We start from the raw sequence: 27,835 nt of genomic DNA on the forward strand, positions 1-27,835 counted from the left end.
GAAGCAAATGGACGTATTAGTGAGAGGCAGCATGGTTTTGTGAAGGGGAGGTTGTGTCGCACTAACGTGATAGAGTTTTTCGAAGAGGTCACAAAAATGATTGATGTAGGTAGGGCAGTGGATGTTGTCTATATGGACTTCAGTAAGGCCTTTGACAAGGTCCCTCATGGTAGACTGGTACGAAAGGTGAAGTCACACGGGATCAGGGGTGAGCTGACAAGGTGGATACAGAACTGGCTAGGTCATAGAAGGCAGAGAGTAGCAATGGAAGGGTGCTTTTCTAATTGGAGGGCTGTGACTAGTGGTGTTCTGCAGGGATCAGTGCTGGGACCTTTGCTGTTTGTAGTCTATATAAATGATTTGGAGGAAAATGGAACTGGTCTGATTAGTAAGTTTGCAGACGACACAAAGGTTGATGGAATCGCGGATAACGATGAGGATACAGCAGGATTTAGATTGTTTGGAGACTTGGGCGGAGAGATGGCAGATGGAGTTTAATCCGGACAAATGTGAGGTAATGCATTTTGGAAGGTCTAATGCAGGTAGGTAATATACAGTGAATGATAGAACCCTCAAGAGTATTGAAAGTCAGAGAGATCTAGGTGTACAGGTCCACAGGTCACTGAAAGGGGCAACACAGGTGGAGAAGGTAGTCAAGAAGGCAAACGGCATGCTTGCCTTCATTGGCCGGGGCATTGAGTATAAGAATTGGCAAGTCATGTTGCAGCTGTATTTGTGCAGAACCTTAGTTAGGCCACACTTGGAGCATAGTGTTCAATTCTGGTCGCCACATTACCAGAAGGATGTGGAGGCTTTAGAGAGGGTGCAGCAGAGATTTACCAGGATGTTGCCTGGTATGGAGGGCATTAGCTATGAGGAGCGGTTGAATAAACTCGGTTTGTTCTCACTGGAATGACAGAGGTTGAGGGGTGACCTGATAGAGGTCCACAAAATTATGAGGGGCATAGACAGAGTGGATACTCAGAGGCTTTTCCCCAGCGTAGAGGGGTCAATTACTAGGGGGCATAGGTTTCAGGTGCGAGGGGCAAGGTTTAGAGGAGATGTATGAGGCAAGTTTTTTACACAGAGGGTAGTGGGTACCTGGAACGCGCTGCCGGAGGAGGTGGTGGAAGCAGGGACGATAGTGACATTTAAGGGGCATCTGGACAATACATGAATAGGATGGGAATGGAGGGATACGGACCCAGAAAGTGTAGAAGATTTTAGTTTAGACGGACAGCATGGTCGGCGTGGGCTTGGAGGGCCGAAGAGCCTGTTCCTGTGCTGTACTTTTCTTTGTTCTTTGTTCAATCTAGCCAACCTGGCTTTACAGAGCCAACACCCCAACAAGAAGTCCCCACCAAACCACTCCCACCTTGTCCGCCTCCCCCTGCTTCGATAAACGGCTGCCACCTCCAAGCAAATCCTTCCACCGAACCCCTCAGGGCGACCTTAATTTTATCAAACCTGAGAAACCCTGCCATGTTACTCACCCACACCGCTGCCTTTGAGGGGTCCGAGTCTCTCCATTCTAGCAAGATCCGTCTCCCGGCTACCAGGGAGGCAAAGGCCAAGACATCGGCCTCTCTCGCCCCCCTGCACCCCTAAGTTTTCTGGTACACCAAAAATCGCCACCTCTGGACTCGGGACCACCCTCACTTTTCAAGTTTCTTAATGACCCCCAGATTCCTCATTCTATCAAATTCAGCTTTCAACCACTCCCTTAATGTTGCAGGTACTCTCCTACGAGTATGTATTATGGGTTGCACATTATACTTTAATTGAATTCGGAAAGTAAATGGCAAGTCACTGAAATCTTGAAAAATCTCCAGAAATGCTGTTATCATTGAATCCACTAATCCACTGTGAGCATTCAAAGCATAGTCAGCACGATGTACTCTCTTGACTAACTGAAGTGTTTCACAAGCCTCCACATCGAGTAACAATTTACAATCTGTGGCTGCAACTGAAAATTTCACTTTATGGATTTTATCTTTGACTTGAACTTCAAGCTCACACACGGCTAAAGAATTAATCCTTTGACCATTGTAATCTTTTAAAAATACTGGTCTGTTCAAAATCTTCGGCGTGATTCTCATTGCTTCAATTTCCGTGATACTGATTAGATTCGTTCTCGCTCCTGTGTCGAGTTTGACATTATAAACGTTTGATTTATGAGGACAGATACTGTTCAGTTATCTTTATTTACAGTACATACTTCATTATTACTACTTCTTATGTTCGTCGAAGACATTACATTATGCTTGGCTATGTTGGCCCCATCTTCATTAGTAATGAGGAATGTATCTTCTGAATTAATTTCTTCCAAAGTATTTATACATTTTTGTGAGTCGACTTTTTTGTTGGAAAAACACTGCTTGGCAAAGTGGTTTTTGCCTTTACACTTCACACAAATTTTCCCAAATGCGGGACATTGCCTCTGTAAGTACAATCCAACCCCTGCGGTGCCCACCGAGCACGGAGGGTCTCGAGTGTGCCCGTGGACACCGCATGCTCCCTCTCCAGGGACACCCGGCCGCAAATGAAGCCGCGGAAGATGGGCAGACAGTCGGGCCGGATGACCCCCTCGGTCGCCCGCTGCCTGGACCTATTAACATAGAACATAGAAAATACAGCACAGAACAGGCCCTTCGGCCCACGATGTTGTGCCGAACCTTTGTCCTAGATTAATCATAGATTATCATAGAATTTACAGTGCAGAAGGAGGCCATTCGGCCCATTGAGTCTGCACCGGCTCTTGGAAAGAGCACCCTACCCAAGGTCAACACCTCCACCCAACACTAAGGGCAATTTTGGACACTAAGGGCAATTTATCATGGCCAATCCACCTAACCTGCACAGCTTTGGACTGTGGGAGGAAACCGGAGCACCCGAAGGAAACCCACGTGCACACGGGGAGGATGTGCAGACTCCGCACAGACAATGACCCAAGCCGGAGTTGAACCTGGGACCCTGGAGCTGTGAAGCAATTGTTCTTTCCACAATGCTACCGTGCTGCCCTTAAGAACAAATTAATCTACACTATATCATTCTACCATAATCCATGTACCTATCCAATAGCTGCTTGAAGGTCCCTAATGTTTCCGACTCAACTACTTCCACAGGCAGTGCATTCCATGCCCCCACTACTCTCTGGGTAAAGAACCTACCTCTGATATCCCTCCTATATCTTCCACCTTTCACCTTAAATTTATGTCCCCTTGTAATGGTTTGTTCCACTCGGGGAAAAAGTCTCTGACTGTCTACTCTATTCCCCATATCATCTTATAAACCTCTATCAAGTCGCCCCTCTTCCTTCTCCGTTCTAATGAGAAAAGGCCCAGCACCCTCAACCTTTCCTCATAAGACCTACTCTCCATTCCAGGCAACATCCTGGTAAATCTCCTTTGCACCTTTTCCAAAGCTTCCACATCCTCCCTAAAATGAAGTAAAGGCAGAACTGTACACAGTACTCCAAATGTGGTCTTACCAAAGTGTTGTACAGCTGCATCATCACCTCACGGCTCTTAAATTCCCTCTGTTAATAAACACTAGCACACCATAGGCCTTCTTCACAGCTCTATCCACTTGAGTGGCAACTTTCAAAGATGTATGAACATAGACCCCAAGATCTCTCTGCTCCTCCACATTGCCAAGAACTCTACCGTTAACCCTGTATTCTGCATTCATATTTGTCCTTCCAAAATGGACAACTTCTCACTTTTCAGGGTTAAACTCCATCTGCCACTTCTCAGCCCAGCTCTGCATCCTATCTTTGTCTCTTTGCAGCCGACAACAGCCCTCCTCACTATCCACAACTCCACCAATCTTCGTATCGTCTACAAATTTACTAACCCATCCTTCAACTCCCTCATCCAAGTCATTAATAAAAATCACAAACAGCAGAGGACACAGAACTGATCCCTGCGGTACGCCACTGGTAACTGGGATCCAGGCTGAATATTTGCCATCCACAACCACTCTGACTTCTATCGGTTAGCCAGTTCGTTATCCAACTGGCCAAATTTCCCACTATCCCATGCCTCCTTACTTTCTGTATAAGCCTACCATGGGGAACCTTATCAAATGTCTTACTAAAATCCATGTACACTACATCAACTGCTTTACCTTCATCCACATGCTTGGTCACCTCCTCAAAGAATTCAATAAGACTTGTAAGGCAAGACCTACCCCTCACAAATCCGTGCTGACTATCCCTAATCAAGCAGTGTCTTTCCAGATGCTCAGAAATCCTATCCTTCAGTACCCTTTCCATTACTTTGCCTACCACCGAAGTAAGACTAACTGGCCTGTAATTCCCAGGGTTATCCCTAGTCCCTTTGTTGAACAGGGGCACGACATTTGCCACTCTCCAATCCCTTGGTAGAACCCCTGTTGACAGTGAGGACGAAAAGATCATTGCCAACGGCTCTGCAATTTCATCTCTTGCTTCCCATAGAATCCTTGGATATATCCCGTCAGGCCCGGGGGATTTGTCTATCCTCAAGTTTTTCAAAATGCCCAACGCATCTTCCTTCCTAACAAGTAATTCCTCGAGCTTACCAGTCTGTTTCACAGTCCTCTCCAACAATATGGCCCCTCTCATTTGTAAATACAGAAGAAAAGTACTCGCTCAAAACCTCTCCTATCTCTTCAGACTCAGTACACAATCTCCCGCTACTGTCCTTGATCGGACCTACCCTCGCTCTCGTCATTCTCATATTTCTCACATATGCGTAAAAGGCCTTGGGGTTTTCCTTGATCCTACCCGCCAAAGATTGTTCATGCCCTCTCTTAGCTCTCCTAATCCCTTTCTTCAGTTCCCTCCTGGCTATCTTGTATCCCTCCAGCGCCCTGTCTGAACCTTGTTTCCTCAGACTTCCATAAGTCTCCTTTTTCCTTTTAACAAGACATTCAACCTCTCTTGTCAACCATGGTTCCCTCACTCGACCATCTCTTCCCTGCCTGACAGGGACATACATATCGAGGATACGTAGTACCTGTTCTTTGAACAAGTTCCACATTTCACTTGTGTCCTTCCCTGACAGCCTATGTTCCCAATTTATGCACTTCAATTCTTGTCTGACAACATCGTATTTACCCTTCCCCCAATTGTAAACCTTGCCCTGTTGCACGCACCTATCCCTCTCCATTACTAAAGTGAAAGTCACAGAATTGTGGTCACTATCTCCAAAATGCTCCCCCACTAACAAATCTATTCATTACCAAGTACCAAATCCAATATTGCCTCCCCTCTGGTCGGACAATCTACATACTGTGTTAGAAAAGCTTCCTGGACACACTGCACAAACACCACCCCATCCAAACTATTTGATCTAAAGAGTTTCCACTCAATGTTTGGGAAGTTGAAGTCACCCATGACTACTACCTTGTGACTTCTGCACCTTTCCAAAATCTGTTTCCCAATCTGTTCCTCCACATCTCTGCGACTATTGGGGGGCCAATAGAAAACTCCTAACAAGGTGACTGCCCCTTTCCTATTTCTGACTTCAACCCATACTACCTCAGTAGGCAGATACTCCTCAAACTGCCTTTCTGCAGCTGTAATACTATCTCTAATTAACAATGCCACCCCCCCACCTCTTTTACCACCCTCCCTAATCTTATTGAAACACCGATAACCAGGGACCTCCAACAACCATTTCTGCCCCTCTTCTATCCAAGGTTCCATGATGGCCACCACATCGTAGTCCCAAGTACCGATCCATGCCTTAAGTTCACCCACCTTATTCCTGATGATTCTTGCGTTGAAGTATGCACACTTCAACCCATCTCCGTGCCTGCAAGTACTCTCCTTTGTCAGTGTTCCCTTCCCCACTGCCTCACTACACGCTTTGGCGTCCTGAATATCGGATACCTTAGTTGCTGGACTACAAATCCGGTTCCCATTCCCCTGCCAAATTAGTTTAAACCCTCCCGAAGAGTACTAGAAAACCTTCCTCCCAGGATATTGGTGCCCCTCTGGTTCAGATGCAACCCGTCCTGCTTGTACAGGTCCCACCTTCCCCAGAATGCGCTCCAATTATCCAAATACCTGAAGCCCTCCCTCCTACACCATTCCTGCAGCCACGTGTTCAACTGCACTCTCTCCCTATTCCTAGCCTCGCTATCACATGGCACCGGCAACAAACCAGAGATGACAACTCTGTCTGTCCTGGCTTTTAACTTCCAGCCTAACTCCCTAAACTCGTTTATTACCTCCACACCCCTTTTCCTACCTACGTCGTTGGTACCAATGTGCACCACGACTTCTGGCTGCTCCCCCTCCCCCTTAAGGATCCTGACGATACGATCCGAGACATCCCTGGCCCTGGCACCCAGGAGGCAACATACTTTCCGGGAGTCTCGCTCGCGACCACAGAATCTCCTATCTATTCCCCTAACCATTGAATCTCCTACTACTATTACTTTTCTATTCTCCCCCCTTCACTTCTGAGACCCAGAGCCAGACTCAGTGCCAGAGACCTGGTCGCTAGGGCCTTCCCCCGGTAGGTCATCCCCCCCAACAGCATCCAAAACGGTATACTTGTTTTGAAGGGGAACGGCCACGAGGGATCCCTGTACTGTCTGCCTGTTTGTTTTCTTTCCCCTGACTGTAACCCAGCTACTCTTGTCCTGTACCTTGGGTGTGGTTACCTCCCTGTAACTCTTCTCTAGCACCCCCTCTGCCTCCCGGATGATCCGGAGTTCATCCAGCTTCAGCTCCAGTTCCCTAACACGGTCTTTGAGGAGCTGGAGTTGGGTGCACTTCCCGCAGGTATAGTCAGCGGGGACACCGGTGGTATCCCTCACCACCCACATCCTACAGGAGGAGCATGCAACTGGCCTAGCCTCCATCCCCTCTTATCTTACAGAATATAGTAAGAAGTCTTACAACACCAGGTTAAAGTCCAACAGGTTTGTTTCGATGTCACTAGCTTTCGGAGCGCTGCTCCTTCCTCAGGTGGAAGCTCCAGCTTCCTTCACCTGAGGAAGGAGCAGCGCTCCGAAAGCTAGTGACATCGAAACAAACCTGTTGGACTTTAACCTGGTGTTGTAAGACTTCTTACTGTGCTCACCCCAGTCCAACGCCGGCATCTCCACATCATGGCTTACAGAATATAGCTGCCCTGTGGACCAACTGGACCTGCACTGTAGGGTATCACTTTTATGCTGTGAATCTAGTCTCTGAAAACTGGCCTAATCCAATTAACTAATTAACAAGCTCCAGCTGCAAGTACATACAAGTAGAACCTTTGTTTAAAGGTGATTGAAAATTCACCTTCTTCTAAACCAAACAGCAACTTTTACGTTAATTAACTAAATAAAAGAAAGACTGTACTTTCGACAAAAATGAAACCTTGTACTCCCTCAGTCACCAAACTCTCACTATAGCACTCAAATGCACCAAATTCAGCACTCAGTGCTGAATTAATGGCAAGTCTGGCCAGGCCCAGGAGCAGGTTCACGAGGAGACCATCCGCCTTCCTCGCCCCCCCTCCACACCGGATGTCCGTAGATCAGGAGCGTGGGGCTGAAGTGCAAAGAAAACCTCAACAACAACATCGTCAAGAAAGCAAAAAGGGAGTGCAGTCTAGGACAAACAACATAGACGTGCTCCACGGTCTCCACCAGGCTGCAAAAGAAGCATGTCTCTGGCAGAGCCGTGAAGTGGTGAATCCTGCGGTTGCACGGCACTGCCATGTGCAACACCCTCCACCCCAGGTCCCCCAGTTTTATGTGGAGGACACCTCCGTAGAGGGACCTCCAACAGGGACCTCCGCCGCCGGACGGCACAAAGTCTATGGTGTCGGCTTCACCCTGATTTTCGTGGCTAAACTTCTCATGTTTAAAATATTTATTTGCAGCGCAGCTAACTCGCTGGCATGGCAAATTTTTATTGCGTCTTGGAGCGGGAGCACATTTTCCCTCAAAAGGCGTTCACGCACTTTACCGTTTTTTATGTCAAATACGATTTGATCCCCAATCATTGATGATTTTAATGTGCCAAATTACAAGTTTGAGCCTTTAACTTTAGATCTGTGAGAAAACTGTCGAACTGCCTGTCTGCTGCGTGCGGGTTCTGAAAATGTACCTTTCAAAAGTTTCGCTCTTCTTCGGGGTGCAATGCTGATCGAAATATTTAACGATGGCATTAAAGTTCTCACTATCTGCCTCTCGCTCAAATACAAACGCGTTAAAGATTTTGATCGCATGTGGACCTGCTACAGTGAGCAGCAGTGCCATTTTTCGCTCATCAGGCTGTGCCTGTGAACCTAGAGCTGCCATGTACAAGGAACTCCTGGTTAAAAGCGTGCCAGTCTACATTAAATTACCCAGATACATAAAGACTTTGTGGTGTTTTCAAACTATCCATCGTTTTCTTTGGTCACCAGTTGAGCGTTGAGATGTGTTCTGTTGATGCTCTTCGTCGATTAGTGGATTTTTGTTAGTCGTACCGTTTCCTAAGTTCTTCAACTCGTAGATCACCACTTCTGGTACCATCTTACATTCTAGTGGGTTGCAATGATTAAGTCAGTGCACCAAAGAACGTTTAGTTTGTGACTAGTTAAGATTTATTAGATTACAATAACTTGGGTAGAAAACAATACTAATACAACTAATCAATTGTAAACTGTTAACAGCGAGAATACCAGATCTAATACTAAACACAACTTTCCACGACGACTCCTCACCCAGATTCCTCGAGGTTGCAGTGTCACATGGTGAGGCTCTGCTGCCACCTGCTGGTTGGAGGTCTAACATGTTAACATACAGAATTGTTTATGCATATCATTACCTCTTTCCCACCCTCTCACTCTCTCTCCCTCGCTCTCTCCCTTTCCCTCCCTCCCTCACCCTCACTCCCTCTCCCGCACTCTCTCTCCCTCCCTCCCCATCCCGCTCTCTCACTCTCTCCCTCCCTCTCCTTCCCACCCTCTCTCTCCATCCCTCTCTTCCCCCTCTCTCTCGTTCCCTCCCTCTCCATCCCTCTCTCACTGTATCCTTCCCACCCTCCATCCCTCTCTCTGACTCCAACCCTCTCCCTCCAACCCTCTCCCTCCAACCCTCTCCCTCCAACCCTCTCCCTCCAACCCTCCCCCTCCATCCCTCTCCCTCCATCCTCTCCCTCCTTCCCCTCCTTCTCTCCCTTCCTTTCTCTTTCCCTCCCTCTCTTTCCCTCCCTCTCTCACTACTTCCCTCCCTCCCACTCACTCCCCCTCCCTCTCACTCCCTGTCACTCGCTCCCTCCATCTCTCACTACTCCCCTCCCTCCCACTCGCTCCCCCTCCATCCATCTCTCTCTCCTTTTCTCCCCCTCCCTCTCACTCTGTCCATCTCTCCACCCTCACCTTCCTCTCTCCCTCTCCCTTCCTTCCTCCCACCCTCCCTCTCAAACTCCCACCCTATCTCCCTTCCCTTTCCCTCCCTCCCCTTTCCCTCCCTCCCCTTTCCCTCCCTCCCTCTTTCCCTCCCTCCCTCTTTCCCTCCCTCCCTCTCCTTCACCCCCTCTCCTTCTCTCACTCCCTCCCTCCCCCTCCCTCCCGCCCTCCCTCTCTCTCCCTCCCTCCCTCTCTCTCTCCCTCCCTTCCTCCATCTTCCTCCCTCCCTTCCTCTCTTTATATCTTCTCTCTCCCTCTGTCATTCCCAACCTCTATCTTTCTCCCTCCCCTCGCCCTCTCTCTCCCTCCCACCATCCCTCTCCTATCGCTCCCTCCATCCCTCTCACTCCCACTCTCCCTCACACTCTTTCTCCATCCCTTCCTCCCTCCCCTCCTTCTCTCCATCCTTTTCACTCCCTCCCCCTCATTCCCACTTCCCCCATCTCTTCCTCCTTCTTACTTCCTCCCTCTCTCCCTCACTCTCCTTCCCTCCATCCCCCCTTCTTCCCTTTCCACCACTCACTTCCTCCCATTCCCTCCCTCCCTCTCCATCCCCCTCTCTCTCCCTCCTCTCCCTCCCTCCATTCCTCCCACCCTCCCTTCTTCACTCACCCTCACGCACTTCCTCCCTCTCTCTCCTACCCTCCCTCCCTCTCTCTCCTTCCTCCCTCCCTCTCTCTCCTTACCATCCTCCCTCTCTCCATCTCTCTCCCACCCTCCCTCTCTCTCCCTCTTATCCTCTCTGCCCTCCCACCCGCCCTCCCTCCTTCCCTCCTCTCTCCCTCCCTCGCACCCTCCCCCACTCTCTCGCTCCCTCCCACTCCATCCCTCCCTCCCTCTAACCCTCCTCCCTCTAACTCCCTCTCTCTCTCCCTTCCTCCCTCTCCCTATTCTACCTCCCTCTCTCCAACTTTCTTGCTCCCTCCCTCTCTCGCCCTCCCTCCTTCCCTCCGTCTCTCTCCCCCTCCCTCTGACACACTCTCTCTCTCTCTCTCTCTCTCTCCCTACCTCCTTCGCCCTATTTCTCCCTCCCTCTCTCTCCAACTCTTTTGCTCCCTTCCTATCTCTCTCCCTCCCTCCTTCCCTCCCTCTCCCTCCCCATCCTCCCTCCCTCTCTCTCCCACTCCCTCGCTCTTGGGTAGCACGGTAGCGCAAGTGGCTAGCACTGTGGCTTCACAGCACCAGAGTCCCAGGTTCAATTCCCGACTTGGGTCACTGTCTGTGCAGAGTCTTCACGTTCTCCCCGTGTCTGCGTAGGTTTCCTCCGGGTGCTCCGGTTTCCACCAAGAGTCAAAAGATGAGCAAGTTAGGTGGATCAGCCGTGCTAAATTGCCCTTTGTGTCCAAAAAAAGGTTAGGACAGGTTCTTGGGTTACGGGGTTAAGGTGGAAGTGAGGGCTGATGTGGGTCGGTGCAGACTCGATGGGCCGATTGACCTCCTTCTGACTGTATGTTCTATGTTCTCTCTCTTTCTCCACTCAACCCTCTCTCCCTCTCCTCCCTCTCTGCCTCTCCCTCTCTCCCTCCCTCCCTCTCTCCCTGCGTCTAATGTTCTTCTTTTCACATTTCAGTGCATTCCTCTATCTAAATGATGAGTTTGAAGGAGGGGAATTTTACTTTACAGATCCTGATGGAAAAGTTATCTCAGTAAGTGATTTTAATTGAAAGTATTCAGAATTATCCTGTCCTGGGAGTTTTGATAGGGACAGTGTAGAGGGAGCTTTACTCTGTATCTAACCCCGTGCTGTACCTGTCCTGGGAATGTTTGATGGGGACAGTGCAGAAGGAGCTTTACCATGTATCTAACTCCGTGCTGTACCTGTCCTGGGAGTGTTTGATGGGGACAGTGTAGAGGGAGCTTTACTCTGTATTTAACCCCGTGCTGTACCTGTCCTGGGAGTGTTTGATGGGGACAGTGTAGAGGGAGCTTTACTCTGTATCTAACCCCGTGCTGTACCTGTCCTGGGAGTGTTTGACGGGGACAGTGCAGAAGGAGCTTTACCATGTATCTAACTCCGTGCTGTGCCTGTCCTGGGAGTACAAAGAACAAAGAAATGTACAGCACAGGAACAGGCCCTTCGGCCCTCCAAGCCCGTGCCGACCATGCTGCCCGACTAAACTACAATCTTCTACACTTCCTGGGTCCGTATCCTTCTATTCCCATCCTATTCATATATTTGTCAAGATGCCCCTTAAATGTCCCTATCGTCCCTGCTTCCACTACCTCCTCCGGTAGCGGGTTCCAGGCACCCACTACCCTCTGCGTAAAAAACTTGCCTCGTACATCTACTCCAAAACTTGCCCCTCTCACCTTAAACCTGTGCCCCCTAGTGATTGACCCCTCTACCCTGGGGAAAAGCCTCTGACTATGCACTCTGTCTATGCCCCTCATAATTTTGTATACCTCTATCAGGTCTCCCCTCAACCTCCTTCGTTCCAGTGAGAACAAACCGAGTTTATCCAACCGCTCCTCATAGCTAATGCCCTCCATACCAGGCAACATTCTGGTAACTCTCTTCTGCACCCTCTCTAAAGCCTCCACATCCTTCTGGTAGTGTGGCGACCAATTGAACACTATACTCCAAGTGTGGCCTAACTAAGGTTCTAGACAGCTGCAACATGACTTGCCAATTCTTATACTCAATGCCCCGGCCAATGAAGGCAAGCATGCCATATGCCTTCTTGACTACCTTCTCCACCTGTGTTGCCCCTTTCAATGACCTGTGGACCTGTACTCCTAGATCTCTTTGACTTTCAATACTCTTGAGGGTTCTACCATTCACTGTATATTCCCTACCTGCATTAGACCTTCCAAAATGCATTACCTCACATTTGTCCGGATTAAACTCCATCTGCCATCTCTCCGCCCAAGTCTCCAGACAATCTAAATCCTGCTGTATCCTCCGACAGTCTTCATCGCTATCCGCAATTCCACCAACCTTTGTGTCGTCTGCAAACTTACTAATCAGACCAGTTACATTTTCCTCCAAATCATTTATATATACTACAAAGAGCAAAGGTCCCAGCACTGATCCCTGTGGAACACCACTGGTCACAGCCCTCCAATTAGAAAAGCATCCCTCCGTTGCTACTGTCTGCCTTCTATGGCCTAGCCAGTTCTGTATCCACCTTGCCAGCTCACCCCTGATCCCGTGTGACTTCACCTTTTATACTAGTCTACCATGAGGGACCTTGTCAAAGGCCTGACTGAAGTCCATATAGGCAACATCTACTGCCCTACCTGCATCAATCATCTTAGTGACCTCCTCGAAAAACTCTATCAAATTAGTGAGACACGACCTCCCCTTCACAAAACCGTGCTGCCTCTCACTAATACGTCCATTTGCTTCCAAATGGGAGTAGATCCTGTCTCGAAGAATTCTCTCCAGTAATTTCCCTACCACTGAAGTAAGGCTCACCGGCCTGTAGTTCCCGGGATTATCCTTGCTACCCTTCTTAAACAGAGGAACAACATTGGCTATTCTCCAGTCCTCCGGGACATCCCCTGAAGACAGCGAGGATCCAAAGATTTCTGTCAAGGCCTCAGCAATTTCCTCTCCAGCCTCCTTCAGTATTCTGGGGTAGATGCCATCAGGCCCTGGGGACTTATCTACCTTAATATTTTTTAAGACACCCAACACCTCGTCTTTTTGGATCACAATGTGACCCAGGCTATCTACACCCCCTTCTCCAGACTCAACATCTACCAATTCCTTCTCTTTGGTGAATACTGAGGCAAAGTATTCATTTAGTACCGCGCCCATTTCTTCTGGCTCCACACATAGATTCCCTTGCCTATCCTTCAGTAACCCTTTCCCTGGCTACCCTCTTGCTTTTTATGTATGTGTAAAATGCCTTGGGAAAGTGTTTGATGGGGACAGTGTAGAGGGAGCTTTACTCTGTATCTAACCCCGTGCTGTACCTGTCCTGGGAGTGTTTGATGGGGACTGTGTAGAGGGAGCTTTACTCTGTATCTAACCCCATGCTGTACCTGTCCTGGGAGTGTTTGATGTGGACAATTTATAGGGAGTTTTACTCTGTATCTAACCCCGTGCTGATCTGTCCTGGGGTGTTTTTAAAATTCATTTTACATATATACATAACACATCAATCTGAGCAAACAACCACAAATCTCCAACGTCCCCTGATACTAACACCCCACCACATCCAGCCTTCCCCATTTCTGGTTTCCTCCCACAGTCCAAAGATGTGTAACAGGGTAGTTGTTACAGGGGACTTTAACTTTCCAAATATTGACTGGAAACGCTATAGTTCGAGTACTTTAGATGGGTCCGTTTTTGTCCAATGTGTGCAGGAGGGTTTCCTGACACAGTATGTAGATAGGCCAACGAGAGGCGAGGCCACATTGGATTTGGTACTCGGTAATGAACCAGGACAGGTGTTAGATTTGGAGGTAGGTGAGCACTTTGGTGATAGTGACCACAATTCGATTACATTTACTTTAGTGATGGAAAGGGATAGGTATATACCACAGGGCAAGAGTTATATCTGGGGGAAAGGCAATTATGATGCGATGAGGCAAGACTTAGGATGCATCGGATGGAGAGGAAAACTGCAGGGGATGGGAACAATGGAAATGTGGAGCTTGTTCAAGGAACAGCTACTGCGTGTCCTTGATAAGTATGTACCTGTCAGGCAGGGAGGAAGTGGTTGAGCAAGGGAACCGTGGTTTAGCAGGTAAAGCAGTCAAAACACTTGTCAAGAGGAAGAAGGAGGCTTATGTAAAGATGAGACATGAAGGTTCAGTTAGGGCGCTCGAGAGTTACAAGTTAGCTAGGAAGGACCTAAAGAGAGAGCTAAGAAGAGCCAGGAGTAGACATGAGAAGTCTTTGGCAGGTAGGATCAAGGATAACCCTAAAGCTTTCTATAGATATGTCAGGAATAAATGAATGACTAGGGTAAGAGTAGGGCCAGTCAAGTACAGTGGTGGGAAGTTGTGCTTGGAGTCCGAGGAGATAGGAGAGGTGCTAAATGAATATTTTTCATCAGTATTCATACAGGAAAAAGACAATGTTGTTGAGGAGAATACTGAGATTCAGGCGACTAACTAGAAGGGCTTGAGGTTCATAAGGAGGAGGTGTTAGCAATTCTGGAAAGTGTGAAAATAGATAAGTCCCCTGGGCCGGATGGGATTTATCCTAGGATTCTCTGGGAAGCTAGGGAGGCGATTGCTGAGCCTTTGGCTTTGATCTTTAAGTAATCTTTGTCTACAGGAATAGTGCCAGAAGACTGGAGGATAGCAAATGTTGTCCCCATGTTCAAGAAGGGGAGTAGAGACAACCCCGATAACTATAGACCAGTGAGCCTTACTTCTGTTGTGGGCAAAATCTTGGAAAGGTTTATAAGAGATAGGATGTATAATCATCTGGAAAGGAATAATTTGATTAGAGATAGTCAACACGGTTTTGTGAAGGGAAGGTCGTGCCTCACAAACCTTATTGAGTTCTTTGAGAAGGTGACCAAACAGGTGGATGAGGGTAAAGCAGTTGATGTGGTGTATATGGATTTCAGTAAAGCGTTTGATAAGGTTCCCCACAGTAGGCTACTGCAGAAAATGCAGAGGCATGGGATTCAGGGTGATTTAGCAGTTTGGATCAGAAATTGGCTAGCTGGAAGAAGACAAAGAGTGGTGGTTGATGGGAAATGTTCAGACTGGAGTCCAGTTACTAGTGGTGTACCACAAGGATCTGTTTTGGGGCCACTGCTGTTTGTCATTTTTATAAATGACCTGGAGGAGGGCGCAGAAGGATGGGTGAGTAAATTTGCAGTGACACTAAAGTCGGTGGAGTTGTGGACAGTGCGGAAGGATGTTACAAGTTACAGAGGGACATAGATAAGCTTCAGCGCTGGGCTGAGAGGTGGCAAATGGATTTTGGTGCAGAAAAGTGTGAGGTGATTCATTTTGGAAGGAATAACAGGAAGACAGAGTACTGGGCTAATGGTAAGATTCTTGGCAATGTGGATGAGCAGAGAGATCTCGGTGTCCATGTACATAGATCCCTGAAAGTTGCCACCCAGGTTGAGAGGGTTGTTAAGAAGGCGTACGGTGTGTTTGCTTTTATTGGTAGAGGGATTGAGTTTCGGAGCCATGAGGTCATGTTGCAGCTGTACAAAACTCTGATGCGGCCGCATTTGGAGTATTGCGTGCAATTCTGGTCGCTGCATTATAGGAAGGATGTGAAAGCATTGGAAAGGGTGCAGAGGAGATTTACCAGAATGTTGCCTGGTATGGAGGGAAGATCTTATGAGGGAAGGCTGAGGGACTTGAGGCTGTTTTCGTCAGAGAAGGTTAAGAGGTGACTTAATTGAGGCATACAAGATGATCAGAGGATTGGATAGGGTGGACAGTGAGAGCCTTTTTCCTTGGATGGTGATGACTAGCACGAAGGGACATAGCTTTAAATTGTGGGGAGATAGGTATAGGACAGATGTCAGAGGTAGGTTCTTTACTCAGAGAGTAGTAAGGATGTGGAATGCCACACCCGCTATGGGAGTCTGTCCCCCCATGCGCTCCATGAACCCCCCCCAACTAACTCTCTCACTGCCGACACCCCCTAGTATTGAAATCACCCCCCATAATCAACTGATGCAAGTCCATGTCCGGAATCTTCCCCAACATCCACCTCATAGAATCTACGTCATCCCAATTCGGGGCATAAATGTTTTCCAGAATGACCGGCATCCCCTCCAACTTCCCACTGACCATCACATATCTACCCCTGGATCAGTCACAATCTTCCTCGCCTCAAAAGCCACTCTCTTATTAACCAACACGGCCACCCCCATGTCCAGCCTCGAATGGAACACCAGCCCCATCCACCCTTCTCAGCCTCATCTCAACCCCCAGCTTCAGCTGCGTCTCCTGCAAAAACACCACATCCGCCTTCAGACTCCTCAGATGTGTGAACACACGCGACCGTTTAACCGGCCCATTCAACGCACGTTCCATTCAACACTCGGAGGGCTCCCCACCCCCTGCCGATCAGCCATATCCCTTTTTGAGCCGACCCTCGTCACGGGCCCCTCCAAGCCGGCCCTCCGCAGCCATCTCTCCCTTCCCAACTTCGCCACACCAACCACTCCCCCATCAGCTTCTCCCACATGCTGGCTACATTCTTGGCGGCCTCCACTCCCTCAATGCCCTCCGGCATCCCGACAATCCTCAAATTCTGCCTCCTTAAGCTGTTCCTGAGGTCCTCCAATTACTCTCCCAGCCCCTTCTGGCTTCTCATCACCATCCCCAACTCCGCCATCAGCGAGGTCAACCAATCCTCATGCTCCACCACCGACTCCTCCACCTTCTGGATCGCCAGTCCCTGAGCCTCCTGCCTCTGCTCTGCCCACTCCATCGCAACTCAGAGCGACTCCGCCACATTGGCCAAATCTCCAAAGCCTCTTTCCTCTGCTGCTAGAATTTATTATTCAAAAACTCCACCAGCTGCTCCGTCGACCACTGGGTGGGCAGCGCTGCCCCCTTGCCCTCTGCTATTTTCCCCTGTGTCACACCACAAAAACTTCTGTGGCACTTCTTGTTGGCTGATCCAGCCTCACCAGAGGACTATTACCTTCTCTGGTAATCACACACATTTTGCTCTCAAATACCACACCATTCGGGTGGGGAAAGTCGCAAAAAAATCCACCTTGAGCGGGAGCCACCAAATGTCCCTCCATGTCCGCCACCGAAGGTCCTCCTGGGGATATTTGATGGGGACAGTGTAGAGGGAGCTTCAGGGAATGTCTCTCAATCTTGTTATTCTCTCGCATGATCAAAACAAGGCCGGTGAATAGCGGGAGAGACCAAGAACGCACACCAGGTGCCAGTTTGCCATGCAACCGGCCTGCTCCCGTAGGCAAAACCAGAATTTCACCGCAGCTTGGCGAGAAACCAATTAGCACCACTTAAGTATCATTTCCAGACAATTAACGGAAGCTACCCCATATCCAGCAGCCACCCGCTATTCAGCGGCCTCCCCAGCAAGTGTTCACGCTGGCGCCAATTAGTACTCCTTTTTAAAAACATGAACCTGGCGGCAGGGCTTCTGTGGGGGGCTGAGGAGGGGAGTAGCCATCTTTGCTCACAGCCAAAGAGCCCCGGGGTGCTGGGCTTGCCACCCCAGTGCTTGGCGGGTTTGGGGGATGCTCCGCAGAGGTGGGCCGCTATGGGAGGGTGGGTACGAGGCATTGGGGAGGGAGCAGACAACCGGGAGGGGTCAACCACTCTTGGCACCCACATGTCAACCCCTGCATCTTGTGTATATATTCTGGGGGCACCCCTTGTCCCTGCCCGTCTGCCCCACCGACCACCCATAACCCCATCGACTGCTGAGGCCTCTGGCGGTGCAGCTGAAGGCTATTGCTGATGGGGAATAGGCAATCGTGGTTAAGTGAGCATTTCACACATAGAACATAGAACATAGAACAATACAGCGCAGTACAGGCCCTTCGGCCCACGATGTTGCACCGAAACAAAAGCCATCTAACCTACACTATACCATTATCATCCATATGTTTATCCAATAAACTTTTAAATGCCCTCAATGTTGGCGAGTTCACTACTGTAGCAGGTAGGGCATTCCACGGCCTCACCACTCTTTGCGTAAAGAACCTACCTCTGACCTCTGACATCCCAAGTGGATTCCCGTGGGTGGGTCATGTAGTATTTGGGGGTCATTGCCTAGCATCCCAATCACACCGTGATGCCTGGACACTGTGCCTGAACACTGCAGGAGGCAACATCACACATGCAACAGGCAACATCCAAACACCCAGGGCCAATACTCCAGAGTGTTGGGACTGTGTCAGCACCGTCAGAGGGTCACTGTCGAGGGCAGGTGATGACAATCTGCAGAGAGCTGAGCGCCAGTGCTCCTCAATCTATGCCAAGGTCTGACCCCTGCCTGTCTGCTGAGTGCTCGCTCACACCCATCATCTGCACACAGTGTGCCCGGGGGTGGGGGTAGCCTGGAGAGATGGGCCAAGGGTTCGGAGGTCAGACGGCATTGTGGAAGAAAGTGACAGAGGCGTCATATTGATTGTGTACAATTCCCCACTCTCCCGCTGGTGCTACCAGAATGTCTGACTTGCTGGGGTAAGTACCAGGCTGATCTTGATGACGTTCTGCGGGGCATGTCCCAGTCACTGAGGAGCATCGCTGAGGGCGTTGACATAATGCTGCAGACATTGGGTGCCACCAAGGCTGGCAAAGCCAAACGACACAGGGGCAGCCAGGCTCGATCCAACTGCCCCTCCATCCTGATGGACACCGACCGAGGGTGCTGCTGATGGGTGTGAGCGAGCACTCAGCAGGCAGGCAGGTGTCAGACTATGGCAGTGAATGAGGAGCTCCAGCGTTCAGCTCTCTGGGGGTTATTATCAGCCCCCTGCCCCCCATGTGACCCACTGACAGTGCCAACACAGTTCCGTCAAGCGGGTGAGGATGACCCTCCGGACTTGCCGAACCCTCGCCACTCCCACCTGCAGTCCATCCTCCGGCTGGTCCTGTAGGTCCTCCCCGGGCTTGTCCTCCAGCCGCTCCTGGTCCACCAACACCTCATCCTCCTCCTCCTCCTTCTCGGAGGTGGCCACATGTTCTTCCCTCTCCACCTCCAGCACGTCGCCCCACTGCTGTGCCAGGTTGTGGAGGACACAGCAGACCAACACAAAGCGGGGGACCCTCCGAGCGGTGTACTGCTGCCTAGGCATCTTGTTGGGCCTGGTCCATGTCAAAGTTCATACAGTTTTCTCCCAGGCAAACAGAGGCCGGGATTCTCCCTTCTGGGGACTAAGTCCCCACGCCGGTGGGAAAACCGGCGGCAACCACTCAGGCGTCAACAGCCCCCGAAAGTGTGGAATTCTCTGCACTTTCAGGGGCTAGGTGGACGCTGGAGGGATTAACGCCGCTCCAGCAGGCGCCGAAGGGACGGCGCGAGTTTGTACATGCGCTGACGGGCCGGCGTGATCTCGCGCATACACGGAACGGCCGGCGTGGTAGAGAGGCCGGCGTATTTTGGCGCATGCCAAATCTCTTCTCGCCGCCGGCCATGGCGGAGCCCAACTGGGGCCCAGCGCGGAAGGAAGGAGTGCCCTCATGGAACAAGCCCGCCCGCAGATCGGTGGGCCAGGTCACCCTGCCCCCCCCCCCCCCCGGGGGTTGGATCCCCCCGCGCCCCCCCAAGGACCACCCCTGCGACTTACCTGCCAGGTCACGCTGGTGCGTGAATTGAGTGATTCACGCCGGCGGTACTGGCCAAAAATGGACGGCCGCTCGGCCCATTGGGCAGCACGGTAGCCTTGTGGTTAGCACAAATGCTTCACAGCTCCAGGGTCCCAGGTTCGATTCCGGCTTGGGTCACTGTCTGTGCGGAGTCTGCACATCCTCCCCGTGTGTGTGTGGGTTTCCTCCGGGTGCTCCGGTTTCCTCCCACGGTCCAAAGATGTGCAGGTTAGGTGGATTGGCCATGCTAAATTGCCCATAGTGTCCAAAATTGCCCTTAGTGTAAGGTGGGGTTACTGGGTTATGGGGATAGGTTGGAGGTGTGGACCTTGGGTAGGGTGCTCTTTCCAAGAGCCGGTGCAGACTCGATGGGCCGAATGGCCTCCTTCTGCACTGTAAATTCTATGATTCTATGATTGGTGCCAGGAGAATCGCCGGGGGAGCCGCTGCTAACAGCCCCCGACCGGCGTGGCGGGAATCCCGCAGCCCGAAAAACGGTAGCGGAGAATACGCTAGCCCGCCTCCGGGAGGCAGGGCGGGATTCGCACCGCCCCCCCCGGGGATTCTCCCGCCCAGAGCATCCGTGGCTTTGCGGATATACCTGTGGGCTTTGGCCTGTGAGATACCACACAGGCCCCTGCTCAAGCCCTGGAATGATCCCGAGGTGTATAGGTTCAGGGCTGCGGTGATCTTGGCGGCCACCGGGGAGCGGGTGTCCTCCTCCTCCATGTGGTGCCATGTCCTTGTGCACTTGGCACAGGTGCGGCCAGGTCCTCAGAGACCACCTTCTCCGCCGCCAGCAGCACCACTAGGGCAGGTTCTGTGGGGTGTAATATATTGTCCATCCCGTGCAATATCTGTAAAGGAATTGGTGAGGATGTGAGACTAACAACCAGCAGTGTCTTCTTCCCCCCCCCCCCCCCCCCCCACCACCATCAGACACACTCTACCATGCACCCCAGCCACAGCTGGGGGGGGCCCTGGTTACCAGACTCCAGATCCTGTATCCCAGACGTCCGTACGTGATTTATGGAGATGTCCCCAGATTGGTGAAATTTAAAGGCCGCATTACAAAGAACAAAGAAATGTACAGCACAGGAACAGGCCCTTCGGCCCTCCAAGCCCGTGCCGACCGTGCTGCCCGACTAAACTACAATCTTCTACACTTCCTGGGTCCGTATCCCTCTATTCCTATCCTATTCATGTATTTGTCAAGATGCCCCTTAAACGTCACTATCGTCCCTGCTTCCACCACCTCCTCCGGTAGCGAGTTCCAGGCACCCACTACCCTCTGCGTAAAAAACTTGCCTCGTACATCTACTCTAAACCTTGCCCCTCTCACCTTAAACCTATGCCCCCTAGTAATTGACCCCTCTACCCTGGGGAAAAGCCTCTGACTATCCACTCTGTCTATGCCCCTCATAATTTTGTATACCTCTATCAGGTCTCCCCTCAACTTCCTTCGTTCCAGTGAGAACAAACCGAGTTTATTCAACCGCTCCTCATAGCTAATGCCCTCCATACCAGGCAACATTCTGGTAAATCTCTTCTGCACCCTCTCTAAAGCCTCCACATCCTTCTGGTAGTGTGGCGACCAGAATTGAACACTATACTCCAAGTGTGGCCTAACTAAGGTTCTATACAGCTGCAACATGACTTGCCAATTCTTATACTCAATGCCCCGGCCAATGAAGGCAAGCATGCCGTATGCCTTCTTGACTACCTTCTCCACCTGTGTTGCCCCTTTCAATGACCTGTGGACCTGTACTCCTAGATCTCTTTGACTTTCAATACTCTTGAGGGTTCTACCATTCGCTGTATATTCCCTACCTGCATTAGACCTTCCAAAATGCATTACCTCACATTTGTCCGGATTAAACTCCATCTGCCATCTCTCCGCCCAAGTCTCCAGACAATCTAAATCCTGCTGTATCCTCCGACAGTCCTCATCGCTATCCGCAATTCCACCAACCTTTGTGTCGTCTGCAAACTTACTAATCAGACCAGTTACATTTTCCTCCAAATCATTTATATATACTACAAAGATGAAGGTCCCAGCACTGATCCCTGTGGAACACCACTGGTCACAGCCCTCCAATTAGAAAAGCATCCCTCCATTGCTACTGTCTGCCTTCTATGGCCTAGCCAGTTCTGTATCCACCTTGCCAGCTCACCCCTGATACCGTGTGACTTCACCTTTTGTACTAGTCTACCATGAGGGACCTTGTCAAAGGCCTGACTGAAGTCCATATAGACAACATCTACTGCCCTACCTGCATCAATCATCTTAGTGACCTCCTCGAAAAACTCTATCAAATTAGTGAGACACGACCTCCCCTTCACAAAACCGTGCTGCCTCTCACTAATACGTCCATTTGCTTCCAAATGGGAGTAGATCCTGTCTCGAAGAATTCTCTCCAGTAATTTCCCTACCACTGAAGTAAGGCTCACCGGCCTGTAGTTCCCGGGATTACCCTTGCTACCCTTCTTAAACAGAGGAACAACATTGGCTATTCTCCAGTCCTCCGGGACATCCCCCGAAGACAGCGAGGATCCAAAGATTTCTGTCAAGGCCTCAGCAATTTCCTCTCCAGCCTCCTTCAGTATTCTGGGGTAGATCCCATCAGGCCCTGGGGACTTATCTACCTTAATATTTTTTAAGACACCCAGCACCTCGTCTTTTTGGATCACAATGTGACCCAGGCTATCTACACCCCCTTCTCCAGACTCAACATCTACCAATTCCTTCTCTTTGGTGAATACTGATGCAAAGTATTCATTTAGTACCTCGCCCATTTCCTCTGGCTCCACACATAGATTCCCTTGCCTATCCTTCAGTGGGCCAACCCTTTCCCTGGCTACCCTCTTGCTTTTTATGTACGTGTAAAAAGCCTTGGGATTTTCCTTAACCCTATTTGCCAATGACTTTTCGTGACCCCTTCTAGCCCTCCTGACTCCTAGCTTAAGTTCCTTCCTACTTTCCTTATATTCCACGCAGGCTTCGTCTGTTCCCAGCCTTTTAGCCCTGACAAATGCCTCCTTTTTCTTTTTGACGAGGCCTACAATATCACTCGTCATCCAAGGTTCCCGTAAATTGCCGTATTTATCTTTCTTCCTCACAGGAACATGCCGGTCCTGTATTCCTTTCAACTGCCACTTGAAAGCCTCCCACATGTCAGATGTTGATTTGCCCTCAAACATCCGCCCCCAATCTATGTTCTTCAGTTCCCGCCTAATATTGTTATAATTAGCCTTCCCCCAATTTAGCACATTCATCCTCGGACCACTCTTATCCTTGTCCACCAGTACTTTAAAACTTACTGAATTGTGGTCACTGTTACCGAAATGCTCCCCTACTGAAACATCTACCACCTGGCCGGGCTCATTCCCCAATACCAGGTCCAGTACCGCCCCTTCCCTAGTTGGACTGTCTACATATTGTTTTAAGAAGCCCTCCTGGATGCTCCTTACAAACTCCGCCCCGTCTGAGCCCCTGGCACTAAGTGAGTCCCAGTCAATATTGGGGAAGTTGAAGTCTCCCATCACCACAACCCTGTTGTTTTTACTCTTTTCCAAAATCTGTCTACCTATCTGCTCCTCTATCTCCCGCTGGCTGTTGGGAGGCCTGTAGTATACCCCCAACATTGTGACTGCACCCTTCTTATTCCTGATCTCTACCCATATAGCCTCACTGCCCTCTGAGGTGTCCTCTCGCAGTACAGCTGTGATATTCTCCCGAACAAGTAGCGCAACTCCGCCTCCCCTTTTACATCCCCCTCTATCCCGCCTGAAACATCTAAATCCTGGAACGTTTAGCTGCCAATCCTGCCCTTCCCTCAACCAGGTCTCTGTAATGGCAACAACATCATAGTTCCAAGTACTAATCCAAGCTCTAAGTTCATCTGCCTTACCCGTAATGCTCCTTGCATTAAAACATATGCACTTCAGGCCACCACACCCGCTATGTTCAGCAACTTCTCCCTGTCTGCTCTGCCTCAGAGCCACACTGTCCCTATTCCCTAGTTCTCCCTCAATGCTCTCACCTTCTGACCTATTGCTCCCGTGCCCACCCCCCTGCCATACTAGTTTAAACCCTCCCGTGTGACACTAGCAAACCTCGCGGCCAGGATATTTATGCCTCTCCGGTTTAGATCCAACCCGTCCTTCTTATACAGGTCACACCTGCCCCGGAAGAGCTCCCAGTGGTCCAGATAATGGAAACCCTCCCTCCTACACCAGCTGTTTAGCCACGTGTTTAGCTGCTCTGTCTTCCTTTTTCTAGCCTCACTGGCACGTGGCACAGGGAGTAATCCCGAGATTACAACCCTCGAGGTCCTGTCTTTTAACTTTCTGCCTAGCTCCCTGAACTCCTGCTGCAGGACCTCATGCCCCTTCCTGCCTATGTCGTTAGTACCAATATGTACAACGACCTCTGCCTGTTTGCCCTCCCCCTTCAGGATGCCCTCTACCCGTTCGGAGACATCCTGGACCCTGGCACCAGGGAGGCAACATACCATCCTGGAGTCTCTTTCACGTCCACAGAAGCGCCTATCTGTGCCCCTGACTATAGAGTCCCCTATTACTATTACTCTTCTGCGCTTTGACCCTCCCTTCTGAACATCAGAGCCAGCCGTGGTGCCACTGCTCTGGCTGCTGCTGCTTTCCCCTGATAGGCTATACCCCCCGACAGTATCCAAAGGGGTATATCTGTTCGAGAGGGGGACAACCACAGGGGATTCCTGCACTGACTGCCTGCACTGACTGTTTAAATGGCAGCCCCTCCAGCTCTGCCCCTCCCCCTTACGGGTTCACCGGGAAGATTTAACTCTTGCTCAAGTTAAGATTGTAGCCCGAGAAGGCTCCAAACCCTCTCAATAGCGCCTTGATTCCCTCCATGCTGCTTTGTGGGTCCGACACGTACAGAGCAGGTCATCTGCTCCTAGTGGAGAGCAGGTTAAAGTCCATTTGTAGCTTTTTCCTCTCTGCTAGTAACTCTACGGTCAGGGCCTCGGAGTATCGCCGGTCTACTTCCAATATGGAGTCAGATTTCTGGATAATTGGGGCTCATTCTGGGGTCGGTGGGACCTCTACAAATGGGATGGTCTACACCTGGACCAGAGGGGTACCAATATCCTGGGGGGGAAATTTGCCAATGCTCTTCGGGAGGATTTAAACTAGTTCAACAGGGGCTTGGGAAGCTGAATTGTAGCTCCAGTATACAGGAGGTTGAGAGTAGTGAGGTCATGAGTAAGGTTTTAAAGTTGCAGGAGTGCTGGCAGGCAGGAAGGTGGTTTAATGTGTGTCTTCTTCAATGCCAGGGGCATCCGGAATAAGGTGGGTGAACTTGCGGCATGGGTTGGTACCTGGGACTTCGATGTTGTGGCCATTTCGGAGACATGGATAGAGCAGGGACAGGAATGGTTGTTGCAGTTGCCGGGGTTAAGATATTTCAGTGAGCTCAGGGAAGGTGGTAAAAGAGGGGGAGGGATGGCATTGTTAGTCAAGGACAGTATTACGGTGGCAGAAAGGACGTTTGATGACAACTCGTCGATTGAGATAGTATGGGCTGAGGTTAGAAACAGGAAAGGAGAGGTCACCCTGTTAGGGGTTTTCTATAGGCCTCCGAAAAGCTCCAGAGATGTAGAGGAAAGGATTGCAAAGATGATTCTGGATAGGAGCGAAAGCAACAGCGTAGTTGTTATGGGTGACTTTAACTTTCCAAATATTGACTGGAAATGCTATATTTCGAGTACATTAGATGGGTCTGTTTTTGTCCAATGTGTGCAGGAGGGTTTCCTGACACAGTATGTAGATAGGCCAATGAGAGGCAAGGCCGTATTGGATTTGGTACTGGGTAATGAACCAGGACAGGTGTTCGATTTGGAGGTAGGTGAGCAGTTTGGTGATAGTGACCACAATTCGATTAAGTTTACTTTAGTGATGGAAAGGGATAGGTATATACCGCAGGGCAAGAGTTATATCTGGGGGAAAGGCAATTATGATGCGATGAGGCAAGACTTAGGATGCATCGGATGGAGAGGAAAACTGCAGGGGATGGGAACAATGGAAATGTGGAGCTTGTTCAAGGAACAGCTACTGCGTGTCCTTGATAAGTATGTACCTGTCAGGCAGGGAGGAAGTGGTTGAGCAAGGGAACCGTGGTTTAGCAGGTAAAGCAGTCAAAACACTTGTCAAGAGGAAGAAGGAGGCTTATGTAAAGATGAGACATGAAGGCTCAGTAAGGGCGCTCGAGAGTTACAAGTTAGCTAGGAAGGACCTAAAGACAGAGCTAAGAAGTGCCAGGAGGGGACATGAGAAGTCTTTGGCAGGTAGGATCAAGGATAACCCTAAAGCTTTCTATAGATATGTCAGGAATAAAAGAATGACTAGGGTAAGAGTAGAGCCAGTCAAGGACAGTAGTGGGAATTTGTGCTTGGAGTCCGAGGAGATAGGAGAGGTGCTAAATGAATATTTTTCATCAGTATTCACACAGGAAAAAGACAATGTTGTCGAGGAGAATACTGAGATTCAGGCTACTAGACTAGGAGGGCTTGAGGTTCATAAGGGGGAGGTGTTAGCAATTCTGGAAAGTGTGAAAATATATAAGTCCCCTGGGCCGGATGGGATTTATCCTAGGATTCTCTGGGAAGCTAGGGAGGAGATTGCTGAGCCTTTGGCTTTGATCTTTAAGTCATCTTTGTCTACAGGAATAGTGCCAGAAGACTGGAGGATAGCAAATGTTGTCCCCTTGTTCAAGAAGGGGAGTAGAGACAACCCCGGTAAATATAGGCCAGTGAGCCTTACTTCTGTTGTGGGCAAAATCTTGGAAAGGTGTATAATCATCTGGAAAGGAATAATTTGATTAGACATAGTCAACACGGTTTCGTGAAGGGTAGGTCGTGCCTCACAAACCTTATTGAGTTCTTTGAGAAGGTGACCAAACAGGTAGATGAGGGTAAAGCAGTTGATGTGGTGTATATGGATTTCAGTAAAGCGTTTGATAAGGTTCCCCACGGTAGGCTACTGCAGAAAATACGGAAGCATGGGATTCAGGGAGATTTAGCAGTTTGGATCAGAAATTGGCTAGCTGGAAGAAGACAAAGGGTGGTGGTTGATGGGAAGTGTTCAGACTGGAGTCCAGTTACTAGTGGTGTACCACAAGGATCTGTTTTGGGGCCACTGCTGTTGTCATTTTTATAAATTACCTGGAGGAGGCTGTAGACGTATGGGTGAGTAAATTTGCAGATGACACTAAAGTCGGTGGAGTTGTGGACAGTGCGGAAGGATGTTACAAGTTACAGAGGGACATAGATAAGCTGCAGTGTTGGGCTGAGAGGTGGCAAATGGAGTTTAATGCAGAAAAGTGTGAGGTGATTCATTTTGGAAGGAATAACAGGAAGACAGAGTACTGGGCTAATGGTAAGATTCTTGGCAGTGTAGATGAGCAGAGAGATCTCGGTGTCCATGTACATCCCTGAAAGTTGCCACTCAGGTTGAGAGGGTTGTTAAGAAGGCGTACGGTGTGTTAGCTTTTATTGGTAGAGGGATTGAGTTTCGGAGCCATGAGGTCATGTTGCAGCTGTACAAAACTCTGATGCGGCCGCATTTGGAGTATTGCGTGCAATTCTGGTCGCCGCATTATAGGAAGGATGTGGAAGCATTGGAAAGGGTGCAGAGGAGATTTACCAGAATGTTGTCTGGTATGGAGGGAAGATCTTATGAGGAAAGGCTGAGGGACTTGAGGCTGTTTTCGTTAGAGAGAAGAAGGTTAAGTGGTGACTTAATTGAGGCATATAAGATGATCAGAGGATTGGATAGGGTGGACAGTGAGAGCCTTTTTCCTCGGATGGTGATGTCTAGCACGAGGGGACCTAGCTTTAAATTGAGGGGAGATAGATATAAGACAGATGTCAGAGGTAGGTTCTTTACTCAGAGAGTAGTAAGGGTGTGGAATGCCCTGCCTGCAACAGTAGTGGACTCGCCAACACTAAGGACATTCAAATGGTCATTGGATAGACATATGGACGATAAGGGAATAGTGTAGATGGGCTTTAGAGTGGTTTCACAGGTCGGCGCAACATCGAGGGCTGAAGGGCCTGTACTGTGCTGTAATGTTCACCAGCTCTATGTACTTCCAGCTGCACAGAGGCAGAAGTCATGGATACCTGTTGTCCCTGCTGCCGTTCGCCATAGCGATCGAACCACTAGCAAACACGCTC

At 49.8% G+C, this 27,835-nt stretch overlaps 1 protein-coding gene across 1 annotated transcript in view; it reads left to right on the forward strand.

The window, feature by feature from the left end:
• LOC140392279 (prolyl 3-hydroxylase 1-like) overlaps positions 1-27,835 on the forward strand; it is a 158,670-nt gene that overhangs the window by 112,065 nt on the left and 18,770 nt on the right. Inside the window, exon 13 of the mRNA XM_072477596.1 lies at positions 10,954-11,029. Coding sequence (XP_072333697.1) covers positions 10,954-11,029 — 76 coding nt within the window. The remainder of the gene's footprint in view (positions 1-10,953; positions 11,030-27,835) is intronic.

The sequence above is a fragment of the Scyliorhinus torazame genome, chromosome 16, assembly GCF_047496885.1.
Source record: "Scyliorhinus torazame isolate Kashiwa2021f chromosome 16, sScyTor2.1, whole genome shotgun sequence".
Lineage (NCBI taxonomy): Eukaryota > Metazoa > Chordata > Chondrichthyes > Carcharhiniformes > Scyliorhinidae > Scyliorhinus > Scyliorhinus torazame.